Here is a 19,137-nt window from a genome sequence, read left to right on the forward strand (position 1 = left end):
GTGCACTAAATTTCACCTAGGCATATATTATATTCAAAGTCACATTTGATAAATCATTATCTTCAAAATTACTGATCAGATGTAAATCTTTAAATAACTCAATACTTGGCTGAAGCTTTGAAGAGTTTAAGTGCAAACACCAATTTAAATGAATTTACATGCCTTTCAGTTTTGATTATGGTACTTTGTATACATACTAGGCACTCAAGTACATTTTAAAAGATAGCCAAAATATATAATGACCTATATACTCAAAAGCAGCAGAAATATGAATTCATATGTTTTATCTACACTATTATTACCCCAAAGACTTGAGATGAAAATATTTTTTGAAAATTCAAAGTACATGTTTATTTATGTATGTTGTTTCTAAACACTAATGTCAAAAATCTGCTGATAAATTTTTAAGGTAATGTAAATATTTTAATAACATACTGAATTATTTTTTAATCAGTCATATTAAATCATTAAAAGATTAGCAAGATTACATCACACTTATTTACCAGACCTAGACGAGGTATTATCATAACTGATTAAATGATGCAATTCCTTCCAAGACGACTGATTTAAAACTTCAGAACACAACACTGAGAAAAAGCAAAAGGGATAACACCGTTAGAGCAGCAAGGAATCCTCAGAGCCACAAGTGGGCCAAGACTTGGTCTGCTAAGAAAGGCAAGGTAAACATTTAATCTTCTAAAGAGTTAGCTCCATTATGGGTTACTGTTTTTAAAAGCTGGACAAAAAGTACACCTACCTTTACTCCATGGCCAATATCATCTAGAATTGTATAGTCAATAGGTTTTCTAATGTAACGAACTGGTCGTTCAAGGTTGGCTGGAGCAATAATCTTATGTGTCCTTGAAGTGTTTTTATTGGTAGTCAAAATACCAATTTCTCTTCTTGCAACTTTTTCTTTATGAATGTCAACTGTCTGCAAAATATAATATAAAAACAACACAAAAATGGTACAGCTCTAATATCCAGAAAAATTAAAATACAAATGGCCAGAGATTTAACATTGCTATCCAGATTATCACCTATAATTGCTAAACTTACTCCTTTTTGGACTACTGAATTTCTTCATTTTGAGGTTAAACCAGAAGCTGGCAAACCATGACTCACAGGCCAAATCTGGCCGAATACCTGCTACTTTTTAAATGGACTTTATTTTTTAGAGAAATTTTAGTTTTAGAGAAAAATTGGTCCTATATTTAGCTTTTCAAAATTGCCAGACTGCCTTCCAAAGTGTCTGTACCATTTTGCATTCCCACCAGCAGTGAATGAGAGTTCCTATGCTCCACATCCTTGCCAGCATTTATTGGTCTCCATATTTTGGATTTTAGCCATTCTAAGAGCTATGGTATTGTTTTGTTTTATCTAATAGGTCTCACTGTTGTTCAACTGCAATTTTCTAATGATATATGACGCTGACCATCTTTTCATATGCTTATTTACTATCTGTATATCTTCTCTGATAAAGATTCTGTTCAAATCTCTTGCCCATTTTGCAACTGGGTAATGTGTTTTCTTACTGTAGAGTTTTAAAAGTTCTTTGTGTATTTTGGGAACAAGTCTTTTACCATATATGTGTTTAGCAAATCTTTTCTCAGTCTGTAGCTTCTCTTTTTATTCTCTTAACAGTTCCTTTAGAGCAGAAGTTTTTAATTTTAATGGAGCCCAACTTACCAATTTTTTGTTTTATGGATTATGCTTTTGATGTCATATCTAAAAAATAATCATCAAATCCAAGGTCACCTAGATTTTCTCCAATGTTATCTTCCAGAAGCTGCATAGTTTTGCATCTTATATATAGATCTATGGCCCATTTTGAGTTAAATTTTGTGAATGATGTAAGGTCTGTGTCTAGATGCTTTTTTTTTTGTCCAGTTGTGCCAGCACCATTTGTTGAAAAGACTATCTTCTCTCCATTGAAATTTCTTTGCTCCCTTGTCAAAGATCAGTTGACTGTATTTGTGTGGGTCTATTTCCGGGCTCTATATTCTGTTCCACTGATCTCTTTGTGTATTCCTTCACCAACACCATACTGCCTTGATCACTGTAGCTTTATAGTAAATCTCCAAGTCAGGTAGTGTCAGTCCTCCAACTCTTGCCTTGTTTAGTATTGTGTGGGCTATTCTGGGTCTTTCCCTTCCATATAAATGTTAGAATCAGTTTGTCAATATCCACAAAATAACTTATTGGGATTTTGATTGATCTATAGATCAAGCTGAGAAGAACTGACAACTTAATATTAAAGTTTAAAATCAGGAAAGCTGTGTGTCAATCTGTATGCTGAGCAAATAATCTGAGAAGCTGGCCTATATGAAAAACGCGGCATCAGGATTGGAGAAGGACTCATTAAAAACCTGCAATATGCAGATGACACAACCTTGCTTGCTGAAAGCAAAGAAGACTTGAAGTACTTATTGATAAAGGTCAAAGACTACAGCCTTCTGTACGGATTACACCTCAACACAAAGAAAACAAAAATCCTCACAACTGGACCAATAAGCAACATCATGATAAATGGAGAAAATACTAAGGTGTAAAGGATTTCATTTTACTTGGATCCACAATCAACACCCATGGAAGCAGCAGTCAAGAAATCAAATGACATATTGCACTGGGTAAATCAGATGCAAAAGCCAAAACACCAAACCCACTGCCACTGAGTCCTCATAGCGAACCTATGGGACAGAGTACAATTAGCTGGCCCATAGAGTTTCCAGGGAGCAGCTGGTGGATTTGAACTGCCAACCTTTTTGTTAGCAGCTGAGCCTTTAACCACTACACCAAGAGGGCTCCTCTGCTGCAAAAACCTTTTAAAAGTGTTAGAAAGCAAAGATGTCACTTTGAGGACTAAGGTGCGCCTGACCCAAGCCATGGTATTTTCAATCTTCTCATGTGCATGTGAAAGCTGGACAACAAGTAAGGAAGGCTGAAGAAAAACTGATTCATTCGAGTAATGGTGTTGATGAAGAATAACTAACTATACCATGGATTTACACAGAAGTACAGCCAGAATGCTGCTTGGAAGCAAGGATAGTGAAACTTTGTTTCACGTACTTTGGACACATTATCAAGAGCGACCAGTCCTTGGAGGACATCATGCTTGGTAAAGTAGAGGGTCACTGAAAAGGAGGAAGACCCTTAATGAGATGGACTGACACAGTGAATGCAACAATGGGCTCAAACGCAGCGATGATTTTGAGAATGGCACAGGACTGGGCAGTGTTCTGTTCTGTTGTACACAGGGTCACTATGAGTCAGGACCAACTCAATAGCACCTAACAACAACTATGAACATGGAGTATCTTTCCATTTTTTTTAAATCTTCTTTCATTTCTTTTATTAGTTTTGTAGTTTTCTTTATACAGATTTTGTACATATTTTCTTAGATTTACCTAAGAAAAACCTAATTATTTCTCCTTTTTTGGGTGTTAATATAAACAGTGTTGTGTTTCTAATTTCAAATTCTAATTGTTCATTGCTAGTCTACCTGCGTTTTTTTACAGTCCACAAGCTGAATGATGTTTACATTTTTTAATGGTTGAAAAAAAATCAAAAGAAAAAAATGCCATGAAATGTGAATATTATACGAAATTCAAATTCCAGTGCCCATAAAGTCTGATTAGAACACAGTCGCATTCATGTGTTTACATGTTGCCTGTGACTATTTTCATACTACAGTGGCAGAGATGAGTAGTTGCAGCTGAGACCTTATAGTCTGCAAAGCCTGAAATATTTACTTGCTGGCCCTTTACAAAAAAGTTTGCCAACCCTTGGGTAATGCATACTCATTTTTCCCTCTCCATTAAGATTTAGTCCAGTATAATAATTAAGAAAGCCCCAGTGATTAATCTGGTTACATTTAAACATAATCTGTTAGTACAAGTTCTATCCATGTTTAAATGCCCTTTTATGAAAAAAAGGAAGGAGTTAAAATATACACAATGTTAGAAATAATTTTTTCACGTAAAACTTACACTGGCTTGAGCAAAACTGCTTATATTTTATCATAACGCAAGACAATTTCAACCATGCTTGTAAAATATTTTAATTTATTTATATCTACTAAATGCTCACACAGCACAAAATTTAGTGGAGAATGACAAATGTTTTTACTCACACAGTCTTCTATTTGCTAACAGCAACGGCATGGTGAATTTCTATACAAACACAGTTAACACAGTAAAACAGTATTTTTGAAAGTGCAGGTTGCAACTTAGTGGGATGTAACTGGCAATTACTTAAAATGAAGTAGAGTAAAAATATCAGACTGCATGTACAGATTGTTTCTTGAAACATTTGTTTGTTGTATGTATATACAGTCATGTATTGCTTAACGTCCATGATACATTCTGTGAAATATGGCATTGTGTGATTTGGACATTGTGCGAACATATTATATACAGGCAGCCCTTGGGTTACAAACACACAACTTACACACAACTGGTAATTATGAACTAACACCCGTAAAGCCCATTATACTGAAAATTTGAGGTACATACAATGGATCATAATAACAAACGGGTGCTACTTTGCTAGTGCATTAAAACAGTGTTATTAACACTGTATTATTATGTTAAAGACATTTTATTGTATCTGGAAGTGTTTAATATTTTTATGCATAGAAAGGTACTTTAAATACTATATACCAAGACAAATATTTGACTGACGTTGGATACGTCCACCAAGTCCCATTCTCCGATCGAGGTTTCTGAACTCTATTACAACCATACCACGGTACACTGCCGAAATGAACGTTATGCAGTGCACGGTAGTACATATATATACATGAATTCTGTACTGGGTACAATGTAAAATTTGTTTTTGTTTTTTACTGTGGGTTCCAGTCAAAAAGTTTGAAAACCACTACCACTATCTCATTCCACCATTCAAGGAGCAATTAACAGACACCGTTTTGCTAATTCCTCCCCAGTCCTACTTCAACATCCTCCTTCTAAAAGGAGAGCCTGGTAATAATAATAGAAAGAAAAGATAACTATGTGAAAACTAATCAGTTAACCTTCTAAACTGCCTAACTTATAAGGGAAACCTGAAACAATTCAAATCCTCCTATTTCTCTACAACTAAACCAAAAAACCAAGCCCGTTACCATCAAGTGTATTTGACTCATAGTGACCCTGTAGGACAGAGCAGAACTGCCATAAGGTTTCCGAGGCTTACAAAGGCTTATAAATCTTTTTGGAAGCAGAATGGCCACATCTTTTTCCTGCAGAGCAGCCAGATGATGCAAAAAGCTGGACTTTCTTTTCTGTTAACAGCCAAGCGCTTAACTACTGCACCACCAGGGCTCCTTTTTTCTACAAATAAGAGATCTTTAAAGCAACAGAACCTTTAAAAGTTTCAGAACTAATAAATATCTAAGACAATCATCAAATCAAAGACTTAAGCAAGGTAGTAACCTTATAATTTCTTTCTTTCTTAACGCTTTCAAGATTCAATTATGTTCTCCTCTGAATTTGTGCTGTTTTCACTAATGAAGGCATGCTGATTAAAGGACCAATTTAGAATTTTTGTTATGAGTTATGGATTTTGATACCTATTAGCTGGGATCATGTATGTCCAAGTGGATACTGGATGTCGTAAATTCTACCAATATAAGTCGATGATAAAATCGTTTTTAAATTTTATTTGCTGAAAATCTGTAAAACATGAAAGTACATGGCAATGATTTCAAATACACTTTATTCTAGTCTCCTTCTTAAAAATAAAAATCCTTCTTAGCCTTTTATTATTTTTCATGAAACTTTTCAAAACATGGTACAATCAATGCATTCTGCCTTGTTGCAAAATCAATAAATCCAAGGGATTTTTTTTTAATCTCAGGAAAGTTACCACTACAATTCATTCTTCATTACTGCAAAAGCAGTACTGACAGGCCAAAAAAATAAAACTAAAGGAATTTGAATCTTAGGAAAACTACCACCACCATGTATTCTTCACTCTAACAAAAGTAGTTAACGGCTACAAAGCAGCAGCAGCTGCCCCGGAATACTGCAGAACTGCTCACAGCAGTGCAGTTGCCCTGCTACACATGTAAGCAATGATTGGGCCCTAAGACTGAATATAGGGTGAGAATAACTTACAGAAGTTCCAGTCTCTTGAAAAGTACCACTGCAATGCATTATTTCTTATTTCAAAGGCATTATTTACTGCTCAGAAGCTAGAAAAGCAGGGAGCCAGTAGCACGTGGAAACAAGGAATGGCATCAAGGAGAAAATGCACTCTATGACTGAATGAAGACTGGCAATAGCTTATGCTTGCAGTAGGTACATTCTCAAGAGATGACAGTAACTGGGAAACATAGTGAGGGGCCTTATCTCACAGAAATAAAGGTTGAGCCTAGGTGGCGCAGTGGTTAAGAACTCAGCTACTAACCAAAAGGTCAGCAGTTTGAATCTACCAGCAGCTCTTTGGAAACCCTATGGGTCAGTCCTACTCTATCCTATAGAGTTGCTATGAGTTGGACTCGAGGGCAACAGGTTTGGTTTGTTTGTTTGTTTGTTTGTTTGTTTTTGTCAAAAGTTTAGAAAATTCATATATCCAGGAGGCATAACTTAACTCAATGCTCAATCAACACAAAAGTGAGGCTCTAACTCAGGGTTCTTGAGTTTCACACATTTCAAAAGGCTCCCACCTTGTATTACAATCAAGCTACCCCCTTTCCAAAGAACTCCAGAGGCATAAAAAGTGGGTGGGATGTCCCACAGGTTTTGAAAGGGTTAAAACAAAAATAGTCTGAGTTTTTCCTATGCATATTAGGTAAATTATGAGGTCTGTTTTCCTTTTCAACTGCTTGGGAGAAGAATATCAGAAAAAAGAAATTTGCAAATCAGTGATGACATTGGAATTTTCTTAATTTTTAATTTCAGAGAAATGAAAATCACATGTTGAATAACTGTTAATGAGTCATGTTGAATCATTAAAAATATGGGCTAGGAAGATTATTGCATACTTACAATCAAGTGTGCTGTAAAACAAACAAAATATGGCACTTATTTTTTATTTAACTGGTTTTTGTCAGATCAACAAAAGGAAGTTTATCAGAGAATATAAATTCTCCTGTGACACTATTTTCACCCTACACAGTTTTTAGAAAAGTACTTAACTTATCCAAAAATGAAAAGAATGTAAACCTGGCCAACCATAACAGAATTCCAACGGGAATTTCAAACCAACTTCAAATTTTCATGCTAGAAATATTTATGAATCCCCGGGGAATGAAGGGAGGGGGATAATTTCTCACTTATTATTTGCACTAATATACAGTAACATTTTTACAGCATGCATTTTAAAATTGTTTGAAAACATGAGATTTTTTTTTTTTAAATCATTAAAACATAAAAATCTGTTCATTTGATCCTACAGAGGTATGACTTGGTCTAGGTATGGGAGGGGCATTTACGTATTACTTATATATTCTCTTCTTGTACACACACAGCTTATACCCGTTGACCATTACAGTAACGATAAAAGACCGATATCACAAAGGAAAACACAACATAACTATAAGTCCCAATAAAAAATTGCTGCTATAACAGAGCATAAAATTTGGCTCTAGCTTCCTGGGAGAGAAAGCGAAATTGAAACATTATAAGTTACAAGGAAATATACTCCATCAGGAAAGTGACAATTTTCTCAGCACTAAATTCAAAAAGGAATTTGTTGAAGGCATTATACAAGAAAAAAAATGTTCTTTGTTGCTTCTTAAATCAATCTCTAATAAGTGATGGCATATGTTTAAAACATAATTCTTATGAGCATATGTCTACAGAAAGTTAAAGTAATTTTGCTTGGCTATATAATGTCTCTGGTTGAAGACTCTAAATGAGTGCCAACCATGACACTACTGACGTTCTGGGCCAGAGAATTCTGTTGTGATGGGCTGTCCTGTGATGGGGTGTCCTGAACACTGCAGGATCTGGAAAACCATCACTGGCTGCTACCCAGTAGACGCCTGTAGCAAACCCGCCAATCCCAAGTTGCAACTATCAAAAATGTCTCCAAACATTGCCGAATGTCCACTTGAGGGCAAAAATCACCCTGGTTGAGAACCAATGACCTAGAAGAATGACTAATGAGCCTGCCCCTTACACTATCACTCTCACATATCAATTGTTTCCAAACTTTTCCCAAGAGCTGACTCAAGATTAACTCTTCTAGTGACTGCCTAAGGAAATACCTGGCGTCGTTAACCTAAAAAAAAAAATGTTCAACAATAATAAGGATAACATATGGTTAAGAAAATCAGAGTATAATCTGTATTCTTGCCATCACACTACCGCACCAAGGTGATCTACAGGAGTTCCTCTAGAACGAATTCAAACATACCTTCAGAAAATAGCTGTGGTTTTATCTGGCGTTTGAATAATTTGATGGAGAGCAATGAATCTGTTCCACATAAAAGGGAAAGTTTAGTCCAGAAGATTCTTAAGTTTTCAGTAATCACCTACTACTATTTTTTTTTTAAAGCTTTCTATCATTCGAACTGCCGACCTTTTAGTTAGCAACCAAGCTCTTTAACCACTATGCCACCAGGGCTCCATGGAAAATATAAACATATTCAAATTAGACAGAATAATATAATGAACACCCCCACATACCTATTACCCAGCTTCAATAATCATCAACTCACAGCCAACTGTCAATTTTAAAACAACTTTAGTAAAGCTCCTATTAACGTATTTTTACATTTTACTATGTTTTTCTAAATCAAATTCATAGCTTTCAGTAACCACCATTGCTTTCATTGTATTCTTTGACATTACTATGCTAAAATGCATTAAGTTAAATTTTTGAAAGCACAAGTTCAACAACATTACTTGGGATAAATTTCAACAGTAAGAAAAGTATTTTAAATTTATATCTGACTTTCCAAAGTTCTATGACAATAAACTTACTCTTATTTACAACAGACCTCAATAATATCACTCACCTGTGTCAAGTAAAAAATGTATTTAGCTAGCAAACAAGGAAGATCAAAACTAATCCAAGTACACTACCGTTAACACTATTATCGTTTGCCACGGAGTCTGTTAACCAAAAACTACATCAGGGAGTATCACTGCAACTGTGCAGGACTTGTACATCTATTCTCCCACAGCTCCTTATTAATTAGTTTCCCCATCCTCCTCACTGGTATTGCCAAGCTGGTCTCGCATGCTTGCAGGCTCCCCCCAGAACACTTCAGCCACGCAGTGCCAAAACCAGGCTCCATTAGGATACCTCTCATCATCTTGAGATAACCGTACCAACTGCCAGCTCCCCTGCAAGCCTGAGCCCCACTCCCACATCTCGCTCATGGACCCAAGCACATGCTCAGGCCACAGCAGATAACAAGAAGGTACTATATAAAGTACTTTGTTTTAAGATTATCCATGCATTGTTGTTTCCCATTACCACAGATAATTGAGAGTTGAATGTACTGGATAGCACTACCTCAGTTAGCTGCCCATCAGTGTGGGAAAACATCTGCAATCAAACAGAGTGATTAACTCAGCTAACCTGGATGTTTTTAAAATGTCTCATTTTATTAAAGTAAGGTAATGTTTAGGCAAGCATTTAATGGTTTAACAAATATTCTTCATATTATGCATCTCTCATAAAACAAATTACTCATTAACAAACTGAATGGTAATTTTCAGTTACTCACTTTTTATGAAGTAATGTAAAAACTATACATATGAAATGAATTAGGAACTATATATTCAATGTTCTATGCATAATTACATACTGATGGACTTCTGTGGTATCTATTTTAAAAGTGAAAATTTTTAAACAAGGCCATGTAAATAAAGTTTTTAAAGAAAAAATTACCTTACATAGTGATTCCTCAGTTCTTTTAGACCTTCTATTGCCTTTAGTACTTAAGGCTTGAGAAGAATTACTTCCATTCTTGTGTTATTTTACATTCCTTTGTCATCTCCAGAAACCCTGGTGGAGTAGTAGTTAAGAGCTACGCTGCTAACCCAAGAGGCTGGCAGTTTGAATCTGTCAGGCTCTCCTTGGAAACTCTATGGGGCAGTTCTACTCTGTCCTATAGGGTCGCTATGAGTCGGAATCAACTCGAAGGCAATGAGCTTTTTGTATCTCCTTTCACCATGAGTCGTAAGCAACTTGATGGCAATAGGTTCCTTTTTTTGTTAATTGCTACCTGCTAACTACTTCTAGGAAACCCTGGTGGCGTAGTGGTTAAGTCCTACGGCTGCTAACCAAAGGGTCGGCAGTTCAAATCCACCAGGCGCTCCTTGGAAACTCTGTGGGGCAGTTCTACTCTGTCTTATAGGGTCGCTATGAGTTGGAATCGACTCGACAGCACTGGGTTTGGTGTTTGGTTTTTAACTACTTTTAACATCTGGCCCAGTAAGTCCTAATCAGCTCTTGAGAGGATGGGAGGAAGACTACTTTTTAAGTTCTTTATGTTGCCTTTTGACGTCTCTTGATCCACTTATTTCTAAGCCATGATGAACTGAATACAGACAGTAGTGACTTTTTACTAGCTGAGAGAAGAGACTGGCCTGGCTTAGAATCAGAAAGGTCAGGTTGTTTGGCTTTTCTTGAGTTGATAATTACTAATCAAAATGTATTCTGATTTTAAAAGAATTTTAGTTTGAATAATGCTCTTTAAACTCCCTCTCCCCACCCCCACCCCCCTTTTACTAACTAACTAGAAATGAACACAAAAATCACAGACACGGTAAATAATATTCACCCTTATATATAATTCTATGCTGATTTAAAGGAAGCAATGTATGCTTGTACAGGTATTCAGTAAAACTAAATGTCTGCTCTGTCAACTACATATTCTTGAAAAATATTTAATGTGAACTTAACTCTTACTATCAGTTTGAAGATAATAAATTTCAATTCGTTTTTAAGTAATAATGTTTCCAAAGAATTGACTGAGTAATTGTAACAAAGCTAGAGATGGAATTTCTTTAAAACTTACCAACCATACAAAATCTAAAGTAAACCCTGATGCGAATGTATTCCAATACTGCCTTATTAACGTGGTGGGTTGGGTACCAGTTAGCACACACACTACTTAATACAATATTATCCTTTTAATACAAAAAGGTATCTGATACTTAATATTCCTAGTCAATTCTATATAGTTTTTCAAAATACCTGATTTAGAGAGTAGAATGGATTAATACTTGGTTTTGGTGGAGTATTTCTTCCTGTAAATAGCTGGTACAGTCAAAGGAATTTCTATCCTTAGATTCAAATTCAGAGTAATTTGGACAATAGTTCAGCTGTTATCAGAGAGAGAGAGTTGAGGTCCGTGGGTACAGATTGTGGTGGAGTGCACAGCCAATACAGTAGAAAGAGAAAGAAGAAAACACAAATCAAGCTCATTTGTGAGGATCACAAAGAAATCAAGATGCAAAATAATTTAGAAATTATTTAATCAGCCCTATCATCTTACAGATGAGAAAACTGAAGTTTCAAGAAGTCAAATGTCACTCAACTTAGCAGAAGAGTTAGAGCAAAACCTAAATCCCTTGTCTCTCTCCCTCCAATCCTACCCAGTGCTCATTCATTCCCACCGAACTGGAGAAAAGGACTAACATAGTAGGAGACTGAAAAGTGATGAGGTTCTTACCCAGGAGACAGGAAAAAGATGCTGATGGGAAAAGTAACCAAATACCTCCAATACTGAATATCTACTGCTCTTGAACAACTCTACCACACAACCCTGACAACAACTCTTGATACGAACTGCCATTCTAATAAACATGTGTCATGGATTGAATTACGTCCCTCCAAAAATGTGTGTATCAGTTTGGCTGGGTCATGATTCCCAGTATTGTGTGGTTGTCCTTCATTTTGTGATTGTAATTTTATGTTAAAGAGGATTAGAGTGGGGTTGTAACACTAAAGTCACATTCCCGATCCAATGTAAATTGAGTTTCCCTGGGGTGTGGCCTGCATCACCTTTTATCGTACAAGAGATAAAAGGAATGGGAAACTAGCAGAGTGTTGGCGACCTCATACCACTAAGAAAGCAGTGCTGGGAGCAGAGCGCTTCCTTTGGACCTGAGGTTCCTGGGCTGAGATACTCCCAGGCCAAGGAAGGCTAATGACAAGGACCTTCCTCCAGAGCCAACAGAGAGAGAAAGCCTTTCCCTGGAGCCAGCACCCTGAATTCAGACGTCTAGCCTACTGGACTGTGAGAGAATAAACTTTTCTTTGTTAAAGCCATCTGCTTGTGGTGTTTCTGTTATAGCAGCACTAGATAACTAAGACACATGTGACCTTTTCTTTGATCTGACTAAACCTCCATTTTCTTTGCCTCTTTAACCCAATCCTCTCTACAAATTCTCAGAATCTTAGTATTTCTAGTCAAGTTGCACAAAAATCTAGTCTCAAGATAAGAGCGCTTTGGCTCTAAAAACAATACTTTTAATAATAATACAAAGCATAATAATAAATTTTAAGAACCAAACATTATAAAACACAATATTTAAGAGCAGTGGTTAGCAAACTACAGCCCACAGGCTAAATCTGGCCCACAGCCTGTTTTTATACAGCCCACGAGAATGGTTTTTACATTTTTAAAGAACTGTTAAACACATACACAAAAAAATTTAGTGATAAAAACCACATGTGGCCCACAAAACCTAAAATACTTACTATCTGGTCCTTTACAGAAAAAATGTGCCAACCTGTTTTACAGTATTTATTAAATACTCTAAAATTTAGAGTACTATGTAAGTAAATAGATTACTGTAAACAGAAAACACTTCCTCTTACACTATACACAGAATAATAATCCATTTAAGAAGCATCAAATAACTTTGATATTCAACTGTCTTTTTAAACAAAGGATTCTGCCCATACATTAAACTGAAAAAACTTCAATCCTTAAGGCAAATACTAAACAACAAAAAATATTGCTTACTCTTATTTCTTACATTACATTCTCCATCAGCCCATTTCTACAACTCAACCCCTCAACTAAACATTCTAAGATACATTTTGTACAAACCCTGGTGGTGTAGTGGTTAAGAGCTACAGCTGCTAAACTAAAGGTCGGCAGTTCAAATCCACCAGACACTCTTTGGAAATCCTATGGGGCAGTTCTACCCTGTCCTATAGGGCCGCTATGAGTCCGAATGTGCTCAACAGCAATGGGTTTTAATAATTGCTTTAGAATCCCAGATCCCTTACCTCCAGGTATTGCCCTCCAGACACTCAACTTTAAATAAAGAAGATTCAACATGTTTTTTTGTTTTGTTTACAAAAAAGTTTATTCACATAAGAAGTTTCAGGACTGGATCTACTGCATCTGGCAGAGTTTCCTTCAGATTCTAAAATACCACTCGTAGAACATATCACAGTTATCTTTATTTTCAAAAATATAATCAGCTACTCTAGTAATGCTTGAAAAAAATAGAAATGCAGCTCAGCTGTCAGCTGAGATACCCGGTCCTTCAAATAATATTAATTGGGTGATATCTGCCTCGCTCCCAATTTCTGGGGATGACTTTGACCTAGTGAGCATTTTCTATCTTACAGAGTTGTCCGTTCTTAAAGACACTATATTCTCCCAAATGTGGAACATGTGGACAGCTTTATTTAAGGGTTGATGGATATAATTTAAATGAAAATATGCTAGGGGAAGAAATTATTAATGTCCACCATGTCTGACATTATCGTTGCCCAAGGGAAATCAGTAATACTAGTTCCAATAGAGTCGATTCCAGCTCAGGAGTGATCCTCAACATATTCTTGACAGCTTTGACTCAGTCTTGTTATTTCTGACCTGCTAATTTTTTTTTTTTTAATCTATATCCATTCACCTCTCCCATTTTCTACTTATTCCACTGAAATAGCTAAAAAAAAAAAAAAAATTAGGCCACATTAACTGGATATCAATTTGTGTGATACTCTAAAAGAAAATGTTCTCATTAACTGAATTACTTATAACCTAGGGTAAAATCCTTTGCAGTTGAGACTATTCCAACTCACGGTGACTCCATGGGTTACACAGTAGAACTCAGTTTCATAGGGTTTTCTTAGCTACAATCTTTATGGAAAGAGATCACCAGACCTTTCTTCCCAGTGGTAGTGGGTGGATTTGAAATACCTACCTTTCGGTTAGTAGCCCAGAACAAAGTGTTTGCACTACCCAGGGACCTAAATCTAGGGTAGCCTTACAGTATTTACCTTCTGCCTTGAGGTTACTACCCTTTTCTACCAAAGACCTAAAGAATTTCAATAAGAAAATATATATGATAAATACTGCCCATTGCTTTTTGCTTGTTGTCATTCTCTACCCACATAATCTCTCCTACTTCCCCCCTACAAACTAATAAAAAGTTGCCCTGCCTTTTGAGGAACTCTCATATATTTATTATTCTTCTGCACTTACTCTTTCCTCCTCACTTTTTTTTTTTTTGGACTTCAAATATGCAGACGTTTTTAAACCCTTCAGAACTGACTTTGAACTTCTGTATCAGATGAGCTACTTGTCAACCTCCCTCCTACTACAGAAAATTAAGTTCATCTATCTCATCATTTAAAATGTCAGTCACTGTTTCTTGAGGAGGCCTTAGCTGATTAAAACTCAGCAATTCTTTTTTTTTTTAATTCATGAGACACAGCAATACAAGAAGCAATAAATTATACATTATCTAGAGAAGTTTAGACAAGATGTGAAGAAATCCTTAGTGACAAATTCAGATTTGAGGTTAAATAAGATTAAGTAACAAGAAATCCCTCTGAATCATCTAATGAATTATCAAACAACAGAAATATAAGGTAGCCTACCCACATCTGATTTTAATTCTCTAGGCTATATTTAATTATCTGAATTTTCTAAACTTCAGATGCTCAGAAATGGTTGGAATACTCTTTCAGAAGAGTCTGAAACTCTGAAAATGTACTAAAAAACAATAATACGTACATTATTAAAATTCTTTTTATTTCCTAAGAGCTCTAGTCACTTAGGTCTAATACCAAACCACCAAACCCACTGCCTAGTAAGAATGTTGAATACTACCAAATTACTCTAATGACAAGAGTACTAATACAGACAAGCTCCAAAAACCTCTTTAAAAAGAGGCAGGCAGATCAAAACTATTTCCGTTTTAATTTTTTAATCCATTTTGCAATTAAATTGGCTCTTCATTGCAGTGCTATTTAAAATGGTGCCAAAATACAGGAATGTTTATGAAAACTATATGGCACATACATGCAACATCATGCAGCCATTGAGAATGTTTATTAGAGGCTTATAACATCATGTGAATGTTTGTTTTGGTGGTAAGTTAAAAAGGCAGAACCCAAAATTCTACACGTTATAATCACAGCTACATTTTAAAAACTATTTATAGAAAAAAAAGCATTGGAAGGAAACACCAAAATATTAATAATGAAAATCCTAAATAGTGGAGAAAGAGTTTCTCTTTCCATTTTATCATTCTTTTTCTGTATTTTCATGAGCATGATTGTTACAATGGAAAAGCTGTAACATTTATTTTTTAAAGTTCTATATGAAGATAATTGTATAAGGTTTGCTAGTCACTTATAGTCTGCTGTCCATTGTTGAGGTACGTTTGTATCCCAGTAAACATAAATCCTACCAATAGGTAAAAAAATTAAACCAGTCAAACCACCAAGCTATCATTTATATTTTTCAAAATGTTAAAAAGCATGAAATTTGGTAAAAGGTAGAAAAAAAAATCAGAAAATTTCACCTCGGGGTTGATTATTTTAACCCGAAATGTGAGTTTTAGTAAAACCCATGAACATTTACTCACTATCAAAATCACAAAGAAGATAACCCCCATAAAAAGAATCAGAAAACCGTCTAACATTGAGTTTGTATGTTCCAAATCATACATGTGAGCTACCTCATATAATAAAGGCTGCTAGACTATAGATGGCCAACGTTTCCATAAACAATTAAGAAAACAGTGTGGTCTCACTTGTGAAATATGATTGATTGAAGATTCCATCCTTCGTAGCTGGGACGCCTGGATATCCAGCATCTGCAGAACATTGTTGGCCAAGGTGTTTATCAGATAAGCAACACTTGCTAAGGACTGCGTGGTGTAGGCTTTGGTTTCTTCTAGGGCTCGCTGCTTATCTGCTGACTAGGGAAAGAAAAAAACCACAATGCATTACTAATTCAAAGGTAATCCATTTCTAGCAATCTCACCTACGAGAACAGTCATTAAAGTATTCTATCCCTGAATCTACACAGTCAAAAATGTTCTGAAACAAATTATCAGTATCATATAGACACAACAACTAAACTATGACTGAGTTCACACATATTTTCATGTTAAATAGATAACATCTTTATACAGATGCAAATAAAACCCTAAAGCCATTATTTTAAAAATTAGATCCAATGGATAATTTGAACAATGCCAGCAAGTGAACAGGCTTCTCAAGGTCACTGTTTAGAAACGTTAACATTCACTATGAATGTATAAATTATGGCATACTTTTTCTACTTTCCTGAATTACCCCTTTCACTCTTACATGTGAAATACTGTTATAAAGTAATATCTGAATAAAGTAAAATAATGATAAACAAGGCAAAGGTCCTTTCTTCCCAAGCACTTTAAACGTTATAACCCTATGCAATATACTATTGAAGAAACAGACTACAAAGCAAAAAAGAGGGTAAGTGATATTTCCAATGTCACACAACAAAGCAATGGTAAAGTTACAAATTCTATGCTGCTAACTGCCAAGTACCATCTTTTTGCCCTAGATCTGCAGAAAGACTGTGGTTGAGTAGAAAGGACACATAGTCTCTGAACCAAAAACCTCTTAAGGTCATTTCTACCATTTACTCCATATGTCAACTTAGACAAGACTCAGTTTCTCAATTTCCTCAACGATAAAGCAGAGGAGTTAAACCTCTGTATCAAGCATTCTGTGTTGCTGGAACATCAGGTAAGACAATGACTTTAAAAGCACTTTCTAAAATTACAACTGGACTATATCAAGAAGAGTGGGGCATCAGGGTTGGAGAAAGACTCACTAACAACGTGCAATATGCAGATGATATAACCTTGCCTGCTGGAAGTGAGGGGGGCTTGAGGCATTTATTGAGGAAGATCCAAGACCACAGCCTTCAGTAGGCTTACACCTCAAGATAAGGAAAACAAAATCCTCACACCTGGACCAATAAGTAACATCATGATAAACAAAGACTGAAATTGTCCAGTATTTCATTTTACTTGGATTCACAATACCCTCAGGGAAGCAGCAGTCAAGAAATCAAAAGACACACTGCATTGGGCGAATCTGCTGCAAAAGACCTCTTTAAAGTGTTAAAAAGCAAAGATGTCACGTAAGGACTAAGGTGCACCTGACCCAAGCCATGGTGTTTTCAATCACCTCATAGGCATGTGAATGCTGGACACTGAATAAGGAATACCAAAGAAGAATTGATGCCTTTGAATTATGGTGTTGGTGAAAAATATTGAATATACCATGGACTGCCAAAAGAACAAATAAATCTGTCCTGGAAGAAGTACAGCCAGAATGCTCCTCAGAAGCAAGGATGGTGAGACTACGTCTCACATACTTTGGATATGTTATCTGCAAGAACCAGTCCCTGGAGAAGAACACCATGCTTGGTAAAGTAGAGGGTCAGCGAAAAAGATGAAGACCCTCAATGAGATAGACTGATACGGTGGCTACAACAATGGGCTCAAACATAGCAACAGTGGTGAGGATGGCGCAGGACTGCGTAGTGTTCCCTTTTGTCATACACAGGGTTGCTATGAGTCAGGATCAACTTGACAGCACCTAACGACTTACATGTTTAAGTGGTTATTTACTGTTCGAAGTCCACTGTGTCCCAATCTTGGCTCTAGCACATGGTATAAGGGTGAGAATCAACAGCCTAGATATAAATTTTCCCCAGGATGGGGGCAGGGGTGGAGTAAATTTCTTTTGAGGAAGCAGTTAACAAAATAATCAAATAATACCATTTTAACTTGAAAAGAGTTAACAGTGTCTTTTTTTTTCTTTACAATTCTAATCCTTATTATTTGAATTTTATCAAAGCTTGAATAGCAGAGATAAAATGAAATTTTACTAGAAGATGCTTTTTTAAAAAACACATTCTGATTCCATAGCGGCAAATTGAGATGGCCTATCTGTTTTAAATTTCATAACCGCTGATGCAAACAAAAGATGTTAAAAGTTACACTGCCATTAAAATTACTATTCAAATAAAATCATACTTATGAATTATACCTATAAAATTAATGGTATTTTTTAAAAATTAACATGCCCTGGTGATGCAATGGTTAAGTGGTGGGCTGCTAACCAAAAGGTCAGCAGTTCAAATCCACCAGCTGCTTCTTGGAAACCCTATGGGGCAGTTCTAGTCTGTGCTATACGGTCGCTAGTGAGTCAAAAATGACTAAGTGGCAAAGGGTCTGGTTTCTTTGATTTTATCCTATAGTTGAACTCACATAATCTAAATTCTTCTACTATGACATTTGCCAAAATGTTTCACACTAGGATAGCCTAAGCAGATAATTCCAACAAAAGCCATGAATTTTAAGATTTTAATGTATCAAGTGGCAACTATTTAAGGATAACTGTGGAAGTTCCTGGATGAAGAAAATGGCTAACATGCTTGGCTGTTAAGTAAAAAGTTCAAAGTTCTAGTCCACCCAGAGGCATCTCAGAAGAAAGTCCTGGCAATCTACCTCTTACAAAAATCAGTTCTACTCTAACACATATCGAGTCCCCAAGAGACAGAATAAACTCGACAGCAACTGGTTTTTATTGGTTTTAAGAGTAATGCTAGATCACCATTTCCCAAATTATAGTTTATAGACATTCTTTGGAAATGAGCAGCTCTAACAATTTATTTTTGTATTTTCTTATTTCTACAGTAATTTATAGAATTTACAAAATTAACACATTAACGTAACACGATCTGGATCCTCTGGAATGATTAATTGATAAACAAGAGGGTCACTATGAGAAAAGAGGCAGGTTAAGAACAATGTTAATGACGTCAAATGCTTAGATTTTAACCAAGAAAAATAAATTTTGAGTTCTTAATAGATTATACACAGCTGATTTAGAAAACTGAATGTAACTCCACAGACTTGTGTT

The 19,137-nt window shown here is 35.8% G+C and overlaps 1 protein-coding gene across 8 annotated transcripts in view; it reads right to left on the reverse strand.

The window, feature by feature from the left end:
* Positions 1-19,137, reverse strand: part of ABI2 (abl interactor 2) — a 110,613-nt gene that overhangs the window by 44,174 nt on the left and 47,302 nt on the right. For 6 of the 8 annotated variants that reach the window (XM_064286780.1, XM_064286782.1, XM_064286781.1 and 3 more), the window contains exons 2-3: positions 15,966-16,133; positions 758-934 (exon numbers count right to left, since the gene is read on the reverse strand). In XM_064286780.1, coding sequence (XP_064142850.1) covers positions 758-934; positions 15,966-16,133 — 345 coding nt within the window. The remainder of the gene's footprint in view (positions 1-757; positions 935-15,965; positions 16,134-19,137) is intronic. The other 2 variants (XM_064286779.1, XM_010602396.3) reach the window with 1 other exon arrangement.

Source organism: Loxodonta africana, chromosome 6 (genome assembly GCF_030014295.1).
Source record: "Loxodonta africana isolate mLoxAfr1 chromosome 6, mLoxAfr1.hap2, whole genome shotgun sequence".
Taxonomy (NCBI): domain Eukaryota; kingdom Metazoa; phylum Chordata; class Mammalia; order Proboscidea; family Elephantidae; genus Loxodonta; species Loxodonta africana.